Source organism: Cottoperca gobio, chromosome 8 (genome assembly GCF_900634415.1).
Source record: "Cottoperca gobio chromosome 8, fCotGob3.1, whole genome shotgun sequence".
NCBI classification, from domain to species: Eukaryota; Metazoa; Chordata; class Actinopteri; order Perciformes; family Bovichtidae; genus Cottoperca; species Cottoperca gobio.
In genome coordinates this window covers 1,174,705-1,194,366 of record NC_041362.1, presented here as the reverse complement: position 1 = coordinate 1,194,366, position 19,662 = coordinate 1,174,705, and the positions used below count along the sequence as shown (strand labels likewise).

At 41.7% G+C, this 19,662-nt stretch overlaps 2 protein-coding genes across 3 annotated transcripts; both read left to right on the top strand.

Moving 5' to 3' along the window:
• Positions 1 to 6,832: 6,832 nt before the first annotated feature.
• On the top strand, positions 6,833 to 11,150 carry LOC115011731 (ectonucleotide pyrophosphatase/phosphodiesterase family member 7-like). The gene is made up of 7 exons (XM_029436942.1): positions 6,833 to 7,067; positions 7,493 to 7,638; positions 7,991 to 8,620; positions 9,863 to 10,097; positions 10,491 to 10,511; positions 10,799 to 10,901; positions 11,096 to 11,150. Exons 1-7 carry the CDS (start codon positions 6,833 to 6,835, stop codon positions 11,148 to 11,150), a joined length of 1,425 nt encoding a protein of 474 aa, XP_029292802.1.
• Positions 11,151 to 13,669: 2,519 nt separating this feature from the next.
• Positions 13,670 to 19,116, top strand: cbx2 (chromobox homolog 2 (Drosophila Pc class)). 2 transcript variants are annotated; one of them, XM_029438559.1, is made up of 5 exons: positions 13,670 to 13,753; positions 13,849 to 13,892; positions 15,333 to 15,398; positions 15,737 to 15,806; positions 15,892 to 19,116. In XM_029438559.1, the coding sequence occupies exons 1-5, from the start codon at positions 13,682 to 13,684 to the stop codon at positions 17,227 to 17,229; spliced, it is 1,590 nt and encodes a 529-aa protein (XP_029294419.1). In that variant the 5' UTR covers positions 13,670 to 13,681; the 3' UTR covers positions 17,230 to 19,116. The 2 variants fall into 2 exon arrangements, with proteins under 2 accessions (XP_029294419.1, XP_029294418.1); XM_029438558.1 differs by having other exon boundaries at positions 13,681 to 13,892.
• Positions 19,117 to 19,662: the final 546 nt, after the last annotated feature.

Genomic DNA, 19,662 nt, shown 5'->3' with positions numbered 1-19,662 from the left:
GCTTTGAGCGTAATGCTAATACATCATATATATAATATCAGTATGCTAGCATGCTCACAATGACAATGTTAACATGCTAACATTTGCTAATTAGCACTAAACTAAGTGCAGCTGAGGCTGATGGGAATTAGTTTTGCAGATATTTGGAGCTAAAGGAAAGGTCAGGAAATCACCAAAGTCATTAAGATTTGTCTTTTCACTGGATTAGAACTGAGTTGTTGGTGGCGCTGGATTAAAAGTTAGGGATCAATGTTGTTCTCCTTCTTCCTCTGGGGACCGTGAATCTGTATTAAAGTGTTCAATCCATCCAGTTGTTCCTGAGATATTTCATTAAAACTAACTAAAAAAACTAAAAGTCAACCTCATGATGGCACTAGAGGAGAAGTCAGAGTGACTAAAGTCATAACCTCCTCTGGAGAAATGTAATTCATTCATCTAAACGTTGTAGATAAGTGGTGGACTGAGCTAAAGCTAAGCTGCTACGTGGCTAAAAATGTAGCTTCTGCTCCAAAATAAATGCCATACATTCCCTAGATTCTCATCTCAATTCCACAACTATTAAACAAACTCCTGCTCTGCAGGCTCAGTGTAGCTGTAACCAAAGCGTTCGCCAGCAACGCTATTTTTGTCAATACATATCAAGCGCTGTAATATGAACTGCAGCGGGCTATTCTTTCAGGTTTAGCGAGCCTCGTATTGTTTTGCCGTTTGAAGGCAGGCAGGCAGGCAGAGTGGTGCTGATGTGTTGACGTATGGTGGGAGGCAGGAAGAGGCAGCTGCTGTTCATCTCCACGAGAGGAAGGCCACTTTGAGAGGATGAGTGGAGAGGGGCCTTTCAGAAGATCTCTGAGTCAGAGCGAGTGGGGAGGCATCAGGATATTATTAGGGAGGTGTGCCTGCTGCCCTGCTATTATGACTGAAATAAATGCTTCTGCTGCTGAAGATACACCTGCACCGTGCTGTTTCATCAGGTACTTCATGGGAAAGTCATTTCCATCAGATTATAGAGCTAATGTCACTAACGATTGTTGTGGAGGAGACAAAGGCCATTAGGATGAAACCTGCTCACCGCAGACGGAGGGAGGGAGGTTTAGAGAAGTGAAGGAATTTCAACCTGAATCTGTGCGAGCTATTCACTGCAGTTAATTCTATTATCTCCTCGTCTTCAGGTACAGTTTAGTAACCTGAAGCAGTTACAATGTTTGACAGAGCCTCCAATAAAAGACACCCAATGGGACGCCTGCTTTTTTATTCTCTTGAATCCCTCGGCTGACTGAGGCTCCACAGACTCTGTATTATCTCATGTGAAACAGCCACACTGCACTTAATCTCTAGTTTAAATGCACTTAAATAAATGATTGAATGTATAGCGCAGGAACCGAAATGTCACTGATGAGCTCCTTTTTGAAGCTTTGTGTAAAACATAAAAGGCAGAAACGAAAATGTTAATGAATTGTCTGAGGAGTAGAAGATCAGAGGAGCCAAACGAATTTCATATCACACCTAAAGACCTGGCATTTAATTAAAGTGGCCTGAAAAATGGCTGCCTGGTTGGCTGACAACAGTTTCTCTTGAAGCAAATTAAAGAAATCAATTACTGCCGTGTGAAAGTGTAATGCCAGCACACTGGAGCCCAACAGCGTCACAATGAGACACCAGGCCAAGGGGAGAGGAGCGAGGAGGAGGGCGCCTCCATCATGCCACATCTGACTGGCTCGGCTACAGAGTTTATAACATCAACCTGTTACAGGCAACAGAGCCTGAAAGGGCCCACGCGCTGGAATGAAGCCGCAAATCAGCCGAGCTGCCTCCACAAGCCTGAGCCTCCTCCACTCTGCTCCCAGCTCTTACTCATTCTCTCACCTTAATTCTCCCTCTCTCGGTCTCACACACACAGCACACACATATGGCACACACACACACGCTGGGGTTAGAGATATTTTAAGGTATTTAATGGCCATTTACTACATACTGCATATTGCATGTTGGCCCATCAGCGCGGTCCTCTGCTAATATATGAAAAGTGTTCCTGGCTACAGATATCTGTTAAAGCCGTAATTGCATTTTTAATTTAACTGTGATTTTTGAGATCCCAACATTAATGGACAAAGCAAAACAAACATTGACCAAAAAAAGTAAAGCTTGACTTTAACTGCGAATGTTAATGCTGCACAGGACGACCCTTTTGCACTTTGGACATTGTGGAGCCAGGACAACAAGCCCTGCAACTGGAAATACTGGAGTGATCACCGCAGCCTGTTCTAAACAGAAGGACAAGTCTGGCATTGTCAACAGAATCCATCCCAAAGGACTGACTGATGACATATCATGGTATATGACGCTCTCAGGGATTGTATATACATACTTTTAGTCCACAAAGAGTTCATATGATTATGCAACTTTGAGTGACAGCTGCAAGGCCCATGTTTTCATTCATCACATTCTTGTAAATATACTTTTAAATTATGTATTGTGGCGTCTAGGTTGTCTCAATGTTTGAACTCATGTTTCTGTCTCCCACAGGAGAATAACGGTCACACACCTGTGCACACGTAGATCTATTTAAGATCAATGTTGTATGAATCGTGTAAAATAATGTTGCACGGCGGTCCAGAGGGACGGAAACGTTAGAATAAACAACACATTGTGATGCTGAGCGACAACGTGTTTGTCTGTCGCTCAATACTTTCTGACCTCCCTACGGAAGATACGCGTCTTTAGAACAAAGACGCACATATATATATATATATATATATATATATATATATATATATATATATATACTGTATACTGTATATAGACAATACAACGTTTGGATTAAGTTTCAGGTCCAAGATACAGAATTCACACTGAAAAGTGATTTTTGGTTTGACAAATAATCAATCAAAGGAATGTAATATTACCATAAAATGTTGGCTTTTCTTTTCAAATATTAGCATTTCTGTAACACTTATCACACCTGGTAAGTTGAAGACAAGGTGAGCTTTAAGGTAAAAGTACAAATGAACTATTTTCTAAAGGTTAAGTTGATTTCGGCGATTTAGACGATCATTAACTGTATTTCAAATATTGTCCACAATCTCTGCAAGCAAAACATAAGTAGGAAAGAAGAGTCCCATTGTCAGTACAGGCTGTTCAAGAGAGCGAGTGGGGAGTTAATAAAGAGCAAAGCTGATACACTGTAGGTTAGCTACTGTAAGAGAAAATGATTACATGCTAGTGACCTGCTGGAGGAAGATCTACTTTATTATAGGAATATCTGCTGTCACATTCCTGCTGCTCAATTTTAATACATTATCTTACGTACACTGTGCCATTCAGGCGGAACTGACTGCCGGCCTCTCTAAATGTTAATCTCATTGTTATCAAATGAACGTCAACACACATAACAGGAGCAGAATTCACATGTAGACTTTATCCTAGGATACGGAGAAACACTCAAGGTCAGTTTGAGTGTGTAGTTTGATCGAGTGCTGACATAGACATTAGAAATCTGATGCAACCCCTTACGAGTAACCATAACGATGGATTTGAACGGATTTGAATCTGTGACGTCACACATAGGTGTCTGGAGAGCCGGTGTGAAGCTCGACAGCCGTCGCCATCATGGCAGTGCCGACTTCAAATTCAAAGGGTAAAGAGGTGGATCGTCGGTGTATTGTCTCGCTTTAGGAGGAGCAGTTGTTTGCACTTCCGTGTTGGCTTCATTTTTCATGCCTGGATGTTGCTGCTGCCCTGAGACCTGCTGTCATCACACACACACTGTTTCAGCAAGGCTGTTAGACAGGTGTGCAGCAGTCCTCTCCGTGCAGCACAGCAGCCATTATTCTGCAGCTCCAGGAGCTCCAGTCCCTCTGTTGAAGTCTGGTCTGTTTCCCTGATAAGTCTGCTCCATAATGGGGCCTGTTGGAGACTATTGGCCTGATACACAGTGGATCAGCATGCAACAAAACATGCCAAATACGAAGGAGTGGGGAAGAATGAGCTATGAATGATGTTCATATGCTCCCATTATGGAACAGCCATTTATGTTCAATGGCCACTCTCAGTACCAGTGTAGGAAGTTGGCCCTGAAGAGGTGCTTCGGTGAATTCCTACTTTCACATTGGAAGCAGTCCCTCTAATGGAGTATATAGGGCAAGGTCAGTGGTGAAGCAAAATACTTCAATTTAAACCTGCAATAACTGATGTCTTCGCCCGCTTTTAGGTTCATATACTGTAGCAAACGTATTTACAAATCTAGCAGTTATGGAGCAATATTATCCTTCATTTGGAGTCATGTTTCTGGTTACCTGATGAATGGAAGTCACGCTAGTGTAGCTTGCAGTGGTGTTGTTACAGGGTCTTTAGAGCTTTTTCTATAAAAACAACTGGCTGCTGCAGACTAAAACAACAGAAAACCAAAACAATGAGCTGAAACTCACGATAGAGTTCGTAAAAGCAATGAAAAGCTGCAGATTCGAGCTGATAATTATGTGTAGGTTCATCACTACGAGCGACACCTTCCACATTGTTTTCACATTGGATTATAGATGCTTTAAGTAAAAGCAGGAAGAAGTGGGGAAGTGCACGTGAACAATTATCAACAGTCAGTGTGAAGTTATTAATCCCTTCACCTGTACCTTGAACAAGTTCATCAATAATGTAAAAGAACCAAAAGTGTATATTGGATTTATGAAATATTGATAAATTGAACCTTTCTTTGAGAAATGTTTATCGCACATCCAGTGGAGGTTTATGTTTGAACTTTCTTGCATGTAACTTGATATTAAGCGTGTTTATGTATTTTATACTTGGATCTCTTTCATCAGCAAGTCCGATTGAAGAGTGAACATTTTATACGCATTGTTGAAATATAAATAGTTTTCTTGTTTGTTTTTTACTCATAAATCCAACATTTATTAAAACCTTTCTGACTCCAAATGTTTAAATGAAATACTGCATTTAGGATGATATAAGAATGCATCATTTTATACAACTCTGGTGACATTTAGGTGTATTGTATAAAGATTAGAATAAATCCTTACATCCCGGCACGCAGCACTGAAACACCTACCTACATCTTCTCTGGCTGCAACCGAGCAGCTTTGCTCTACATGATTATTCAGAGAAGCTTTATGTAAAAATAAATATGCTAACAGCATCAGGGAAACATCATTATTTGTTATTTTGTGTTGTAATCCAGAGCTCAAGTGAGTAATCTTTCTAACTCTTTTAAGAGTCGACAATATGTCATCAAATAACTGAAAACATTTCGTTTCACACCTGGACGTTCTCTCTTCATGCAAGGTTTATTTTCAAACAACCTTCACCAGGTAGAACTAGCATTACAAACATTCTAAATATAGTTCAAATATCCAGTTAGAGGACCACAAGATGATGGTTTATACATGCATTCAATACATTGTTAATATACCTGATGTTGCCATTTTCTAATTCTTTGACTTTGGTACAACATGTGGTAATAAATCTAAAATTGTGTTTTAGTGACGGATTAAAAGGTTTGTAGTGTGCAAACAGAATTCTACATGAACAGAAACTTTGCTAAAACATACAATAATGTATCTCCAGCTTGGGAGATACCATGTTCTTAATGTGTGTGTTAGTAATGTACTCTGGCTCAAACTTAAGAAGTTGTGGCTTTCCTTCTGGGGAAGGAGTGCTGCAGTGGTTGTGTTCGGACAGCAGGGAGTGCTAAAGGCAAAAGAATCCCTGAGGGACCTCTGTGCAGGAATGAGAGGGTCAGATAAAGTTTGCTTGCCCCTCAAGTGTGTGTGTGTGTGTGTGTGTGTGTGTGTGTGTGTGTGTGTGTGTGTGTGTGTGTGTGTGTGTGTGTGTGTGTTTGATAAAGTTCTCATAGCAAAGATCTGACACTTGCACAAGTCTCAGCAGTCCAAAACACTCCTCCAAATCTTGCTGACAGTGGAGACGAGCGGATAGAGTTAATATGAGGAAGCTAATGAATATGAATGAGGTAAATGAAAGCTGATGAATGTTATCCCTTATCTCCATAAAGATTGGACAATTCCCTTGAACCTCTGCCAAGGACACACACAAAAAAAAGAACACATTTGAAGAGTTAGCTTGTCTAGAAATTTGATGGACGTTGAAAAAGTTACATCACAATGCAGTGATCTATAATGTCTGGATGAGAACGCCGGGTATGATCTGAGCGGGAGCACGGAGGAGGCTGCACTTCATTTTTTAATAGTTTGTCCATCGTCATGGCCATTTTAAAAATCAATATAGATTTAAAAATATATTTTAACAATATCCTGGGGCATTAAAGTTATTCAAATGAATGTCTATTAGGATATTTCCCTCCCGAGAGACCACTGCTCGCTGACGAAGAGATACTCATTTTCCTGGTGTCAGATCAATCATGCACCATCCCAACTCAAGGTGAAACCCATCAAAGTGTCATTCCCCCATCGTCAATGATTCAAGGGAAACTCCGACACACAGCGGTGCAGGCAGACAAACAGAAAGACGGCATCAACGAGCGAGTTAGGGGGAAACAAACAGCCATGATGCCCGGAGAGATTATTCTGCTTTACTGCCAGTCCTCAAGAGCAAAACAGGGGGGGTGGAATCCACTGTGTACAAAACTCTGAGTCGTAAAATTGAGTCATAAACATCATCAGCATGTAGAGTGTGTGCTGAGATAAAGTCTGTCCAATCTACGAGATAAGAGACGTTCAAGAACCTTTGCTCAGAGACGGTTGGCTTCGGGGCGCTCGGGTGAGATGACAAAGAGGTGGATCATCTTGTAAATGAGAGTGTTAGCCGGAGGATAGAGTCAGTAAAGATCTGGGAAGTGCAAGTGTTTGCCATGCTGTGGATCGCAAGCCTCTGCCTCCTCTTGGCGGCGTCCGTTCTCGGAGCTCCGGTAAACAAAGAGAGACAGAAGGTGCTGCTGATCTCCTTCGATGGATTCCGGTGGGATTACGACCGGGATGTGGACACACCGAACCTCGACAGAATGGCCAAGGAGGGAGTCAAAGCCCTGTATGTCACACCTCCTTACCTCACTATCACCAGCCCTACACACTTCACCCTGTTGACAGGTAAAGAGTTTCATTTTCTACAACAGTGCTTCCTGTTGGCAGGGGATCTGCATATCATGGAGGAATAGAAAACCGCTATTAGTTTACTTTGCTAGGATTGAAAGAAGCCACAGGAAAAAGGAATTAGTTGTAATTGAATGTCCCAGGGTCCAACAGCTTTTATAGCTGAGTAAGATAATTATGCTTGGATGACTGAGGGAAGAATTCTCTGCTCCCTTTCTTATTTTGACTCTCAAATCATCAGAGCCAGTTAAAAGAAATTTAACTTCCTTGAAATTAAATTCCTCTAATCTTCGAAGTTGGTCATAAGACCTTGTCCAAAAGCTTCATGCCACTCAGCCCGTTAAGTTGATAGATTTTTAATGTGAATGTGTCACGCTATGAATAATGAGTGCAAGCAGACTGACAGTGATTCTCTTCTGCAGGCCGCTACATTGAGAATCACGGGGTAATCCACAACATGTGGTTCGACACAACCACCACTGAGAAGAGGCCTTACTATCAGACTCAGTTTGTGAATGAGTGGTGGGACAATGGCACTCTGCCTATCTGGATCACAGCGCAGCGACAGGTCTGTGCAGAACAATTTCCATCTTATCACTGTGAGAGACTGTTTTGCAGTTTACAGCACTAGAAACCATTTCTCTTGACAAAACAACTTTGAAGGCCTGCTGAAAGATGTTCAGGTAGATCACTGCAGTGCTGTTGCAAATGTTTTGAGTTGCATGCAAACAACAGCCGGTGTAAGGTTCAGCGGGAGGTCAATGCAAATGCAGAAACTACTGATTTGGTGTGCTTGTATGTCGACCCACGGTATGAACAGATCAACCCTTTGGCATGCTTGTAACCATGTCATGGTTACAAGCACATGTGCTGTATTCATATGTGTGCGATGTTAATGCGTCTTCTTCATACTCTTCCAGGGCCTTAAAGCTGGCTCTCTTCACTTTCCTGGCACAGCTTCCAGTTACCAGGGAGAGGTTGCTATGGTGCGAGAAGTAGAGCCACCGTTTTACAATTACAAGAACGAGACGGCTTGGAAGGAAAACACAGACAAAGTGATGCACTGGTTCAGAGACGAGGATCTGGACTTCATATCGATGTACTTCGGGGAGCCGGACGGCACAGGACACAGGTACGGCCCCGACTCCCCGGAGCGCCGGAGGATGGTCGAGCAAGTGGATCGCACGTTGGGATACATTCGACAATCGGCTGAACGCCATGGGCTGGTGGACAGCCTGAACATCATCGTCACAGCAGACCACGGCATGAGCACGGTGTACCGAAATGGTCTGGTGGAAGAGATCACCCTGAGAAAGATCCCGGGCTTCTCGTTCAGCGACCTGTCCTTTCACCTAGTGGACTTTGGGCCTTCTGGGATGCTGTTGCCGAAGCCGGGCAAGCTGGAGAAGGTTTACAACGCCCTGAAGGGGGCTCATCCGCACCTCTATGTGTTCAAGAAGGAGGAGATGCCAGAGCGCCTCCACTTCACCAAAAATGATCGTATCCTCCCAATCATTTTATGGGCCGACCCTGGATATGTAATCAACGGGGTGGGTAGAAAAATAAGACTCAAGTTCTCTTTTTATATCTTTTTTTGCTCCCAAATTGGTTGTTTGAGACCTGCAAGGCTGTAGAAATACTGTTCGATGTTACCCAATCAGTTGGAAAGTTTAAAACCATAGAAAGATGTGCAGGAGGAGTTTTCTGCCCGCTGCAAGTGCTATTGATTTACCCTTTAAAGTGAACAGTCACCTCAGGTTGCCATTTGTGCCCATCAACGTGCCAAGCTGTGCAGCTTTAACACAGCAGCAAAATGTGAAAACATTACTTTACTACTACTGAGATTGTGTTTATGACTAACTGATAGAACTCATTATAAGGAAATCAAATGACAAACAGCAGTTTACTCCAGAGATCTCCTTCAGAAACGATTACATTACCCGTTGAATTCATCCAACAGGAAATGGTGAAACTGGACGCTTTGCAAGCAGAAAGCAAGGAGTTAAATTCTAATCTTATTACATTACAATTTCAATCAAGTGGATTTGCGCGTCCTCGGGATAATCCAGGCCCGGCTGATGACATGCAGTGCTCTCGAATGCTTCCTGAAGCTATTCATGCCTCAAAATTCAAAATTAGCGTTTGCATTAATTCACTCGGCTGGGCGGTAACTTTGCATCTGAATGTGTCAGTCAGTTCAGAGAACCATCAAATCATAAGAATACATAACTGATATCATAAATATGTTTTCAATTGCTGATAATGAGGGAAATAATCAGCCCTGTGAAATCCTCTGATAAAAAACATTGATGGATAAAGTCTAGAGGTCACGACCAGCCATGATTCTAATATCTGACTTCCTATATGGCCACTTAAACTCCCTTTAGTTTGATCTCAGAGAGCGATAAGCATGTTGAAGCTGTTACGTAATTGCTGAGATAAGGGTGTTCTGCATGAGGATATTTCTATCACATCTTGTTGCTGATAAACAGAATATATACTACAGAACAGCGTTTATGCTTTATGTTTTATGAAAATCGTTCTTAGTGATGATCATTTAGACTCTTTCATTGGTTGTTGGAAGTCACAAAGAGAAAACAGTCCTTCGTTCTACAGTGTGGAGACTCTTTCTGTTGAGCAATACCTCCCTCTGCTGTCGAAACAAGAGCATCAACTCTGCTGCGGACGGCATCCTGTTAGTGAAATCTCTGCTTTATAAAAGCTACAATCTAATTGAATGTAACAAACTGGGTCATGCATGATATGTTATCCATCCCTCTGTGTCCTTGCAGTATTTTCCGGTTCAGTTCAACAAGGGCGAGCACGGATTTGACAACGAAGACATGGACATGAAGCCCTTCTTCAGGGCAGTGGGTCCAGCGTTTCACAAGAACCTGGAGGTGGGGCCCTTTGAGACGGTGAACATCTACCCCTTGATGTGTCATATCCTGGGCATCCGGCCGGAGGTCAACGACGGCCACCTGAATGCCACCAAACACATGCTGGTTACCAGCGCTACGACTCAGGGTGAGTTTATATCAGACTAATGAGTCTCTCCCCGTGGCCTCCAAAGTGTGTCGCCCCAACACCTGCTCCTTCATTACCAGGCCATTCATCCATCATTTCCGACATCGCATATGTCCAAATCAGACGTGGAGTTTACTGTAGGTTAAAACTAGAAAGTAGATCCAGCGTTGCTCGTGGTACCTCTGCAAAGCTTTTAGGAACGAAGGTCTAAAGACCTGATGCTGAGTATCTGGTAATATTCTGTTTCTCATCGTCTACAAATGCCATGAAAAGACCGAAATCAACAAAATGTCTCTAAATATTTGACTTTCTTACCTTGTCTGTTGAACGTGGCCCAAAGCAACCTTTACCCAAGCAGAAAGAAATACTGCATTTGTTGGGGACTATTTTCAGCAGCGGATGAATCCACATTTGGTGCTAAAGAGTATTTCTGACAGCTGAATCATTTTGTGTCTGGGCCACACAATTAAGAAGTAATAGAACAGAATGCAAAGGTTGTGATACCGCCATCATGTTGATGTTTGATGTAAGTTTTGCTACTTTTAGGGGAGAAACAGAAAAGCAATAAAAACAACACTTTGGTTCCATTTAATATGTAGATATTCAATATTAGCACAAAATCCCAGCAGACTTCAGCACCAACTCTCCAAAAACAAGCAGTGAGAATATGAATGTGTTCTTTCTGTGTGTTTCAGGGGGAGATATGACGTTCACTGGACTGGCGGCAGTGGCTGGATTTCTTGTTGTAGTTTTTATAGTGATGACGTCCCACATAATACTCAAGAACAAACGCAAGATTAAAAGGTAATGAAAACTTGTTTTAATGTCATTTACTGTTTGTCATCTGTAGAGAAGAGCACTATGGGTAAAAACTGTTTTTAAAATATGGAAATTGTATTCTAAATAATTAATATTTCAAGTGATTCCACTAATCATTACATCAGACCGACCTCTTCACACGTGTAAACCCAAAAACTATGGTTTCTTCTGTGTTTCAGGTCAGGAAGTTCAGAACACCTTCCTGAAGAAAAGACAAAACAAACTACCTTTTGATCATCACACCAACACAAAACACTAAACACTTGCTGCGACAGTCTGACATTGAGAAGCAGCTGCGTGTTATGGTGCGGACGAACCCTCTGGGTGATTCTTTTTTTATCCCATGTGAGGAAATGCATTCTCTGCATTGCACAAGGAACCCAAGAGCAGAGTTGTGCATAAACAGTTTTGTTAATTAGAATTAGTGTTCAGAAACTGAGAATACAAATGATCAGAATTGGGGAAACAGAATCTAATTATTACAAGATTAATAATAATAATTTGTACTTGGTTGAAACCTCTGATGTAATGTGTGACTGAACATGGTTTATATGTATATTACTGTTTTACAACATGTTGTCATTAAATGTTTACCTTTACTTATGAAGTCTTATAGCTGCAGTACCGTTCGTTGCCTTGAATAAGAGTATTACACTATTTAATAGTTAATTGCTGATTGTAGAAGACGTTTTAATTATTTTAAAACCACAACAAAGTAAAAAAAACAAGAAGGAAGCATGAACAGAAAAGAATACAGCGTTTAAAACAATAAAATAAAGATTAAATACTTAATGTTTGTTTTTAAGATCTTGTTTTAGAAGAAAGAAGCGATTATATTTGATCACGTCAATCTTTATACTTTCACTTACAATAAGATAATAAGTGTCGGAGGACGGTGGCTGCGCAAGGACAAATTTAAGCAAACACGTTCTTAGTTACCCGCCTCTCTTCCCGTAAAATGCGTCAAGTTAAATACGGAAGTACAACACTTCCGGTTACGACTTTCAAAATGACTTAGTGGGAGTTTTTCCTTCAAGCGACCATAATGTGTGTACTTTTTGTATTTCTATCAACCAAAAATAACAAAAACTACTACAAATGATTTATAAGGTAATTTTTCTAATGCATGTTTTGGTGGTATTTTAGACAATAATGCAAATTCGACAATAAAACAAATATATTTCTTGGCATGTTTGCTTTGACCAATGGTTGCAGCTCTAAATCTTATAGCCTTAAATATTTTAATATTTTTTATTAACTGACTGGTTAGTTTGGTTGCAAACAAAGCCAAAAAACAACAATGTTGAAGTTACCTAAATTCTTGCCGTTGCATGATATTCATATTGTTTAAATAAATGTTATAGAAAGCATTGTTTTATTCTATTTTTATGGTGTGTTTTTTTACATCTGGCCCGGGACAGCAAATGAAAACCATTTACAATTCAAATCAGAATTAAAAATCAGAAACAGCTTTATTGCCAAGTAGGTTTTCCTTTGGTATTTTGATGCATAATGGTCAAAATAAACATAGTAAAAGAAAAGGAAATATGTTAATAAATGAGCACTGACATTGACAAACAGATTCATTATAAGAAAATGTGGTCATAAATATTTTCATATAAATCCCCAATTTGTATGTTCTTTATCTATTGATATTTGATTGCTATTTAATGTGTTCAATAATTTCTTCTTCTTTTTTTTTTTAAACGTCCTAATTTATTAAGACGACCACCACCCACATAATGAACTATATATTTCTAGAGATATTTCTTATATAAATCCCCAATTTCTTTATATATTAATATTTGATTAATGTATTTATTCTCTATGAGTTCTCTTTAATGTGTGTTCAATAACAAAATATATTTAAAAAACGTTCTACCTAAGCAATTAAAACCACTAACTACACATTCATATAAATCCCCAATTTGTATTTTCTTGTATTCCATGTATGTATGCTCTTTAATGTGTGTTCAATAAAAGAAATGTAAATGATAAAAGTATGTAAGACCACAACCAACATAACTATATATTTCTATAGATATATTCATATAAATCCCCAATTTGAATTTTCTTTATCTATTGATATTTGATTTATGTATGTTTCTCTACGAGTGCTTGTTTGCATTTTAATGTGTTCAATAAAACACATTTAAATGATAAAAAAAAAACGTTTTGCCCAAGTAATATATTTATTATATATATGTATATATTTCTATAGATATTTTCATATAAATCCCCAATTTGTATTTTCTTTATCTATTGATATTTGATTTATGTATGTTTCTCTACGAGTGCTTGTTTGCATTTTAATGTGTTCAATAAAACACATTTAAATGATAAAAAAAAAACGTTTTGCCCAAGTAATATATTTATTATATATATGTATATATTTCTATAGATATTTTCATATAAATCCCCAATTTGTATTTTCTTTATCTATTGATATTTGATTTATGTATGTTTCTCTACGAGTGCTTGTTTGCATTTTAATGTGTTCAATAAAACACATTAAAATGATAAAAAAAACGTTCTACCTAAGTAATATAATTATTATATATATAGCTATTTTTATATTAATCCCTAATTTCTTTATCTGTTGATTTATGTACGTATTCTCTACAAAAAAATATTCAAAGAACCAAATTAAGAGTTTTATTTTGAAGGCCAGACTGGGAACATCCGGTTCTGCCCGCGCGTAATTCCGATTGGCTGGACGCGCCTCTTCTCTGGATAAAGGAGTGTTACTCGGGGCGAAGGCAGACATGGAGGAGCTGAGCGCCGTGGGAGAGCAGGTCTTTGATGCGGAATGCATTTTAAACAAGCGGCTGAAAAAGGTCAGAGCTGCGAAACATTACGAACTTTAATGCGCGTGCTTCTTCTCGCGCGCTGTTTACAAACGATTCTTCCGCTCTTGGTTTGTTTCTTGCAGGGAAAGTTGGAGTTTCTCGTGAAGTGGAGGGGATGGTCATCCAAGTGAGTACAAGTGGTGCTCCGCTCAGCCCGAAACAATGAAAACAACAACAACGTGTCGCTTGTTGCCTTCAGTAAAAACTGTTCTTTTATTCAAATACCCCCCCCCCCCCCCCCCCCCCCCGGGTCCGATCACACGCGGAACCCTCCCCAGTGCAGTTTGTGCAAATACAGCTCATAAATTACGCCTTTTACATTTGCTTTCTTTTGTTCAAAACACCTCGAATTTGGGAAATTAGCACAAAAACAAAAGAAAAGCAAGATTATATCAGTTTCATCTTTCCGGTTTCACACACGTCCTGTTTATTCGATTAATCGAGATGTTTTGCTCGTTTTTATTCCCTACTTTAAACAAGTTATTTGTGTGGGACTCGAAAACCAGTCAGTGCTATTTGATATTGTGTTTATAACTATGTTATATGTTAGATACTCATTTCTACAGTTATCTTTTATGATGCATTTATGTTCCTGCTTGCAAGGCTCCAGTCTGCCTTCATTTCTTGTCACTTGCCCTTTTCTGTTCACTCCACATTGTTGCTGTAATCCACCATCAATGCACACTGTTGCCTGCCAGCTTCATGGCTTTCTGTTAGAACCACATCCTTTGTGTGTGTGTGTGTGTGTGTGTGTGTGTGTGTGTGTGTGTGTGTGTGTGTGTGTGGGGAAAGGGTGGGGGTTGATTATTTCAGTGGTGACTGCTGATCAGAATAGGCTATTCAAGAACAAGTGATGAGGAGAAAGATGTAGTTCAGAACACTCCGAGGGGGAAAAACCCCCAAAGATTATCTGTTTTTTAGTTTGTTTTTTGCAGTTAAGCAAGTTTTTATTCTCCTAAATGTGTATAAATGATTAGTCACTTGTGCTTTAATTTAGATATTTAAGAAAAAAAATGATTTAGCAATGTGCAGGTGCCACAAACAAACGACTAAAAACACCCCATGCTGTGCCAAGACGAGCACAAAAACAAAGTTTTGTATTTTCATCCCTTCCCATAAATGTCAGAGCACTTCTCTGACCTAAAAATGTTCTTCCTTCCTGGTGTGTTCGTCTGGTTTTTCACCACCGGGAAGAAAAAGAACTCAAAAGCTGAATCTGATTCAGTAGCTGTGGGTGGCAACTTTGTAAAGTTTCTGTCGCTGAAGAAAAGCCAAACGTTCCCCACATATTTCTCTAACAGCCCCAGAAATGTCTCCCCTTTTTCTTTCTTGCCTTGGCAAATTGATCGCAAAGCTTTTGGAGGAGGAATTCAAAACCGGCCTACTTTCTCACCTCTGCACAGCTGGCCAGGTCGTCTGCTTCAGAGTTCAAATGATTTACAAGTCGATTTAGTCTTTGTTTTTATGCTGAATGAGCACATTTCTTGTGTCTTCTGCAGGAACAATCTTTAAATAGTTTGTCTCAGATAACATTATTCTGACGCTGTGATGTGCGACTCTATTTCAGACACAATAGCTGGGAGCCGCAAGAAAACATCCTGGACCCAAGACTGTTGGCTGCATTCAACAAGAAGTGAGTGTCCTCATCGAGACGTGAACACACGTCTAACTGTAACACACACACATTAACAACACAACTGTCAAAGTTGTGTGTGTCCTTCGCTGTAGGCAGATGTGCAGCCTGCTGGGTATCTGGGTTGCGTTTACAGTCTTTAGCACGTAGCGATTGATCGGAGGCTAACGTCAGCAGTATTGAACTTTGCATTCGTGATACAATAAAATGTCTTATTTTCTTTGCTTCTTGTCAGAACGTAGACGCAGTTGTAATCCTAGTGATGTTACAGATACTCTGCTGAGCATTGATTGGGTCAAAGAACAGCTCATTAGTTACGTGTTGTATTTGTTTTGCAGAGAGCAAGAGAAGGAGCTTCTGCTGCTTAAGAAAGGGAAAAGGCCGAGAGGACGACCACGGAAAATTTTAGTAAGTAACAAAAAGCAGAATATTATTAATGATTTGTCGGATTATTACAAAGTTTCTGACATTTGTTCTTTTTTTTTTTTTTTAGGAAAATGTTCCTGAAGCAACAAAGTCCAGCAGCTCTTCCTCCGGCTCCTCGACATCGTCCTCCTCCGACTCCTCCTCGTGCTCCTCCTCTTCGTCCTCTTCAGAGGATGACGACGACAGCAGCCACGTCAAACAGGCAAACCCGAGTGTCCGAACACGAGACCTTCACCCTGTCCCGCAGAAGAAAGCTCAGATCGTCGTCGCAAAGCAGGAGCCCCCGAAGAAGAGAAGCAGGAAACCCCCGTCCCCTGAAGTGAAGGAGCTCCAACAGAAGGGTCCTCGCAAAACGCCCAAAACGCCCAAAGATGCAGATGTTCCAGGAGCGATCAAGAAGCCCGTTCACCCGGCGAGCTTCACCTTCATGGGTTTTCACCGGGGCTCGCCGAGGGATCTGAGCGGTCAGAACAGGAGCTCTGTGACTCCGGGCGCGGTTGTTAAACACTCCATAAGCTCCGCAGGATCTGGCAGGTCAGTGCAACCTGCCTCCCTCTCCCTGAACAAATCCAGCCAGAGCAGGAATGTCACGGAGGGCAAACTGTCCATCTCCAGCATGACCAGCGGGACAAGTCTGGATTTGAAAGCAGCTGCTAGTAAATCAAAAGGAGTAGCAGCGTTGAATTTGAATACATCCAAACACCTCATTCAAGGAACCACTCAGCATACACTAAGCTCCCCCAATGGACAAAGGAAAGCCCAGGCCCCTGTGTCAACACTGCAGCGGATACCCAATACTAAAGCAGTGGCTGCCTTACCTTCTAAAAACGCCTCCTCCAATCAAGGTTCTGGCCCGCAGCCGCTCAACCTTCGGAACAAACCGGTGCAAAGCAAAGATGCTCCCGGAAACTGCACAGCTCCAGCGTCGGGCCTGAGAAGCCCAACAAACCCCGCGAGGAAGACTAGCGTCTCGCAGAATCAGGAGTATAATCCTCCCAAGAGTCCGGCGACCCCTGGAAGACTTCAGGCCAGAAAGAGCCAGGCTGGGGCGGAGAAGGTCAAGGAGGCGACTGACATCCAGACCCCGAGAGTCCAAAGCAGGCTGGGGAAGAGCAGCGTGCAGAAGTCCTCCACCGAGGTCCAGATCCAGCAAGAGAGATCGGCCTCCAAAGACGGCAAGAAAGCCGAAATGAGCACCGGGGAAGAGGAGAGCGGCTCGGACTCGGATCAGGATTCTTCCTACGTAGGACAGGATGGCTCTGTAGCGGTCCAGAACCAGGACTGGAAGCCGACGCGTAGTCTGATCGAACACGTGTTTGTAACGGATGTCACCGCTAATCTAGTTACCGTCACAGTCAAGGAGTCGCCGACCAGTGTGGGCTTCTTCAGCATGCGCAACTACTGACGGGACTCCACACACTGCAAACCAGATGGGCTTTGAAGCAGATCGGGGGTTTCGGGTTCTGAAGGAATTTAGATAAAAACCTTTTGGCTGGAGAATTCCTGAGGAATGCATCAGGGACCAGAGGTTAACGTTCTTCATCTTCTTTTCTTTTTTAGTGAAAGACCAGTTTTTAGGTTTGGAAAGAAAAGAGAGCGAGAGATCCGACTTCAGTTATCGATTGTTATTATTTATTTGCTCATGTCTACAAAATTGTTCGAGGAAGGGCGACGCCCGCAGAGGTGCAAGGGGCTAGGTTTTGGGTTCAGTCGGTTCAAAACTGGGGAGAAAAATAACTAATCCATCTTTAAAGTTGTAAAGATGGAACTCCAAAGCCCCACGCGTGTGAAATCTGACCATTTATTCATGGTAGGCATGAGCAAGAAGCCTCTTTCATTTAGTTCAGTGTTGTGAATCCATATCAATCAATAGCTAATGTAAACCAGTTTTTAATCTTAGTATAGAGTTTATTTTTTTAACATTTCATAAGTTAGCTACCTCCTTTATTCCCCGACGTTTGCTGCATATGTATATGAATTTCTCGTGGGATAGGAAAACCTTTCCCTCCAGGGTATACCATAATCGTGTGGATATAATTGTTTTTATATAGCTCTAAATGTATTGGACTCTAATGCTGTGTTTTAACTTGTGTTAGTACCAAGCAGCTTCACTTCTGTGTCACTTAAAGCCTCCGAGTCCGACGCAGTGTGGAACTATTGTCACGGCGCAGCCAGTTTCTCAGGCCGCTTCTCCAGACGAGCTGAAGCATGCGAGGAGTGAGATACAGTATCTCTTGTTCTCCCGCTGCCTCGGATAAGACTCGGCCGGGGGTTTGCTCTTCTGCAGTTCTGTCCTTCGTTCACCGGCGACTCTAATCTGCTCAGACTTGTAATGAATATGGACGCAGAGCGGAGAATAAGTGCTTGTGTTGACATGGCGCGGTGATCACGGACAGTACACCTGGCGATGCTTCCCAGGAGCCTTTTGAGAGAGTGGGAACGGTTGGGTGTGGACCATTAACCGCTCGCCATTGTTTCCGTCGCTGACCACAAAACCCCAGATGTCATCGAGTCTGCTGCTGCTGGTGTTTTGAAAAACAAGATTTGGTTGTTTTCTTCTTCCCCTCGCAGCTGCAGGCGTCTCATTTCACTCAGGAGCTGCAGGCTCGGCCTCTCCCAAAAAAAAAGGTCTTTATCTGATGTAACGGAAAAGAAACCACAACAATGTGCGCTACTTTCTGCTCCCTCGAGAGGAGTTCAGCAACAAAGCACTTCGACTGAACTCTTCCGTCTAATCCTGCTCCGCAGACTGTGCCTTTCTTTCTCTTAAAGACTCAACACAAAGGCATTACCCCAAAGATAGCTAGAGTTTCAGGTTCAGTAGAAGGAGTAGCCTCAGAGCACGGAGACGGAGAGGAACATTTATCTAAAAATATATAGAAACAGACATTCGATGCCTTATTGAAACAATAGATTCAAGTTTCCATTCAGGACAAAAACAGAAGTGAATTTGTAGTGCTTAGCATTTACTGTCGACGTAGCTCCAGTTTATATATTCCTGTCAATCAAAGAGCGGCATCAGGCAGTTATTTATCACGAGCATGTGATGGGGCTGCGGGGGCGACGCACACGTGTTTGTATGAAAGTGTTTTTTATTCTATCTGCTTTTTCCTAATTCATGAACAAAACAAAATGTTTCCAGTTGTGTTTTTTTAATTTAAGTTTTAGATCTACTAACATCTCAAAGGAACGTCTTTACAATCTATTTATTTCAGATCGAGGTAGGGCGGTGTCATCGATCCTCGGATTGTGCCACCTGTCAAATTCACTAATAAAATGGTGCAACCTCACGTGTGACCTTGTGTGTTTATCAGCGTCTTAAATGATATGGCTGCACGGTGAACGTGTTATTAGCTGCACGGTGAACGTGTTACTAGCTGCACGGTGAACGTGTTATTAGCTGCACGGTGAACGTGTTACTAGCTGCACAGTGAACGTTTACTAGCTGCACGGTGAACGTGTTATTAGCTGCACGGTGAACGTGTTACTAGCTGCACAGTGAACGTGTTATTAGCTGCACGGTGAACGTGTTATTCGCTGCACGGTGAACGTGTTATTCGCTGCACGGTGAACGTGTTATTCGCTGCACGGTGAACGTGTTACTAGCTGCACGGTGAACGTGTTACTAGCTCCACGGTGAACGTGTTACTAGCTCCACGGTGAACGTGTTACTAGCTGCACAGTGAACGTGTTACTAGCTCCACGGTGAACGTGTTTACTTAGCTGCACAGTGAACGTGTTATTAGCTGCACACGTGTATTAGCTGCACAGTGAACGTGTTATTAGCTGCACGGTGAACGTGTTACTAGCTGCACGGTGAACGTGTTACTAGCTGCAC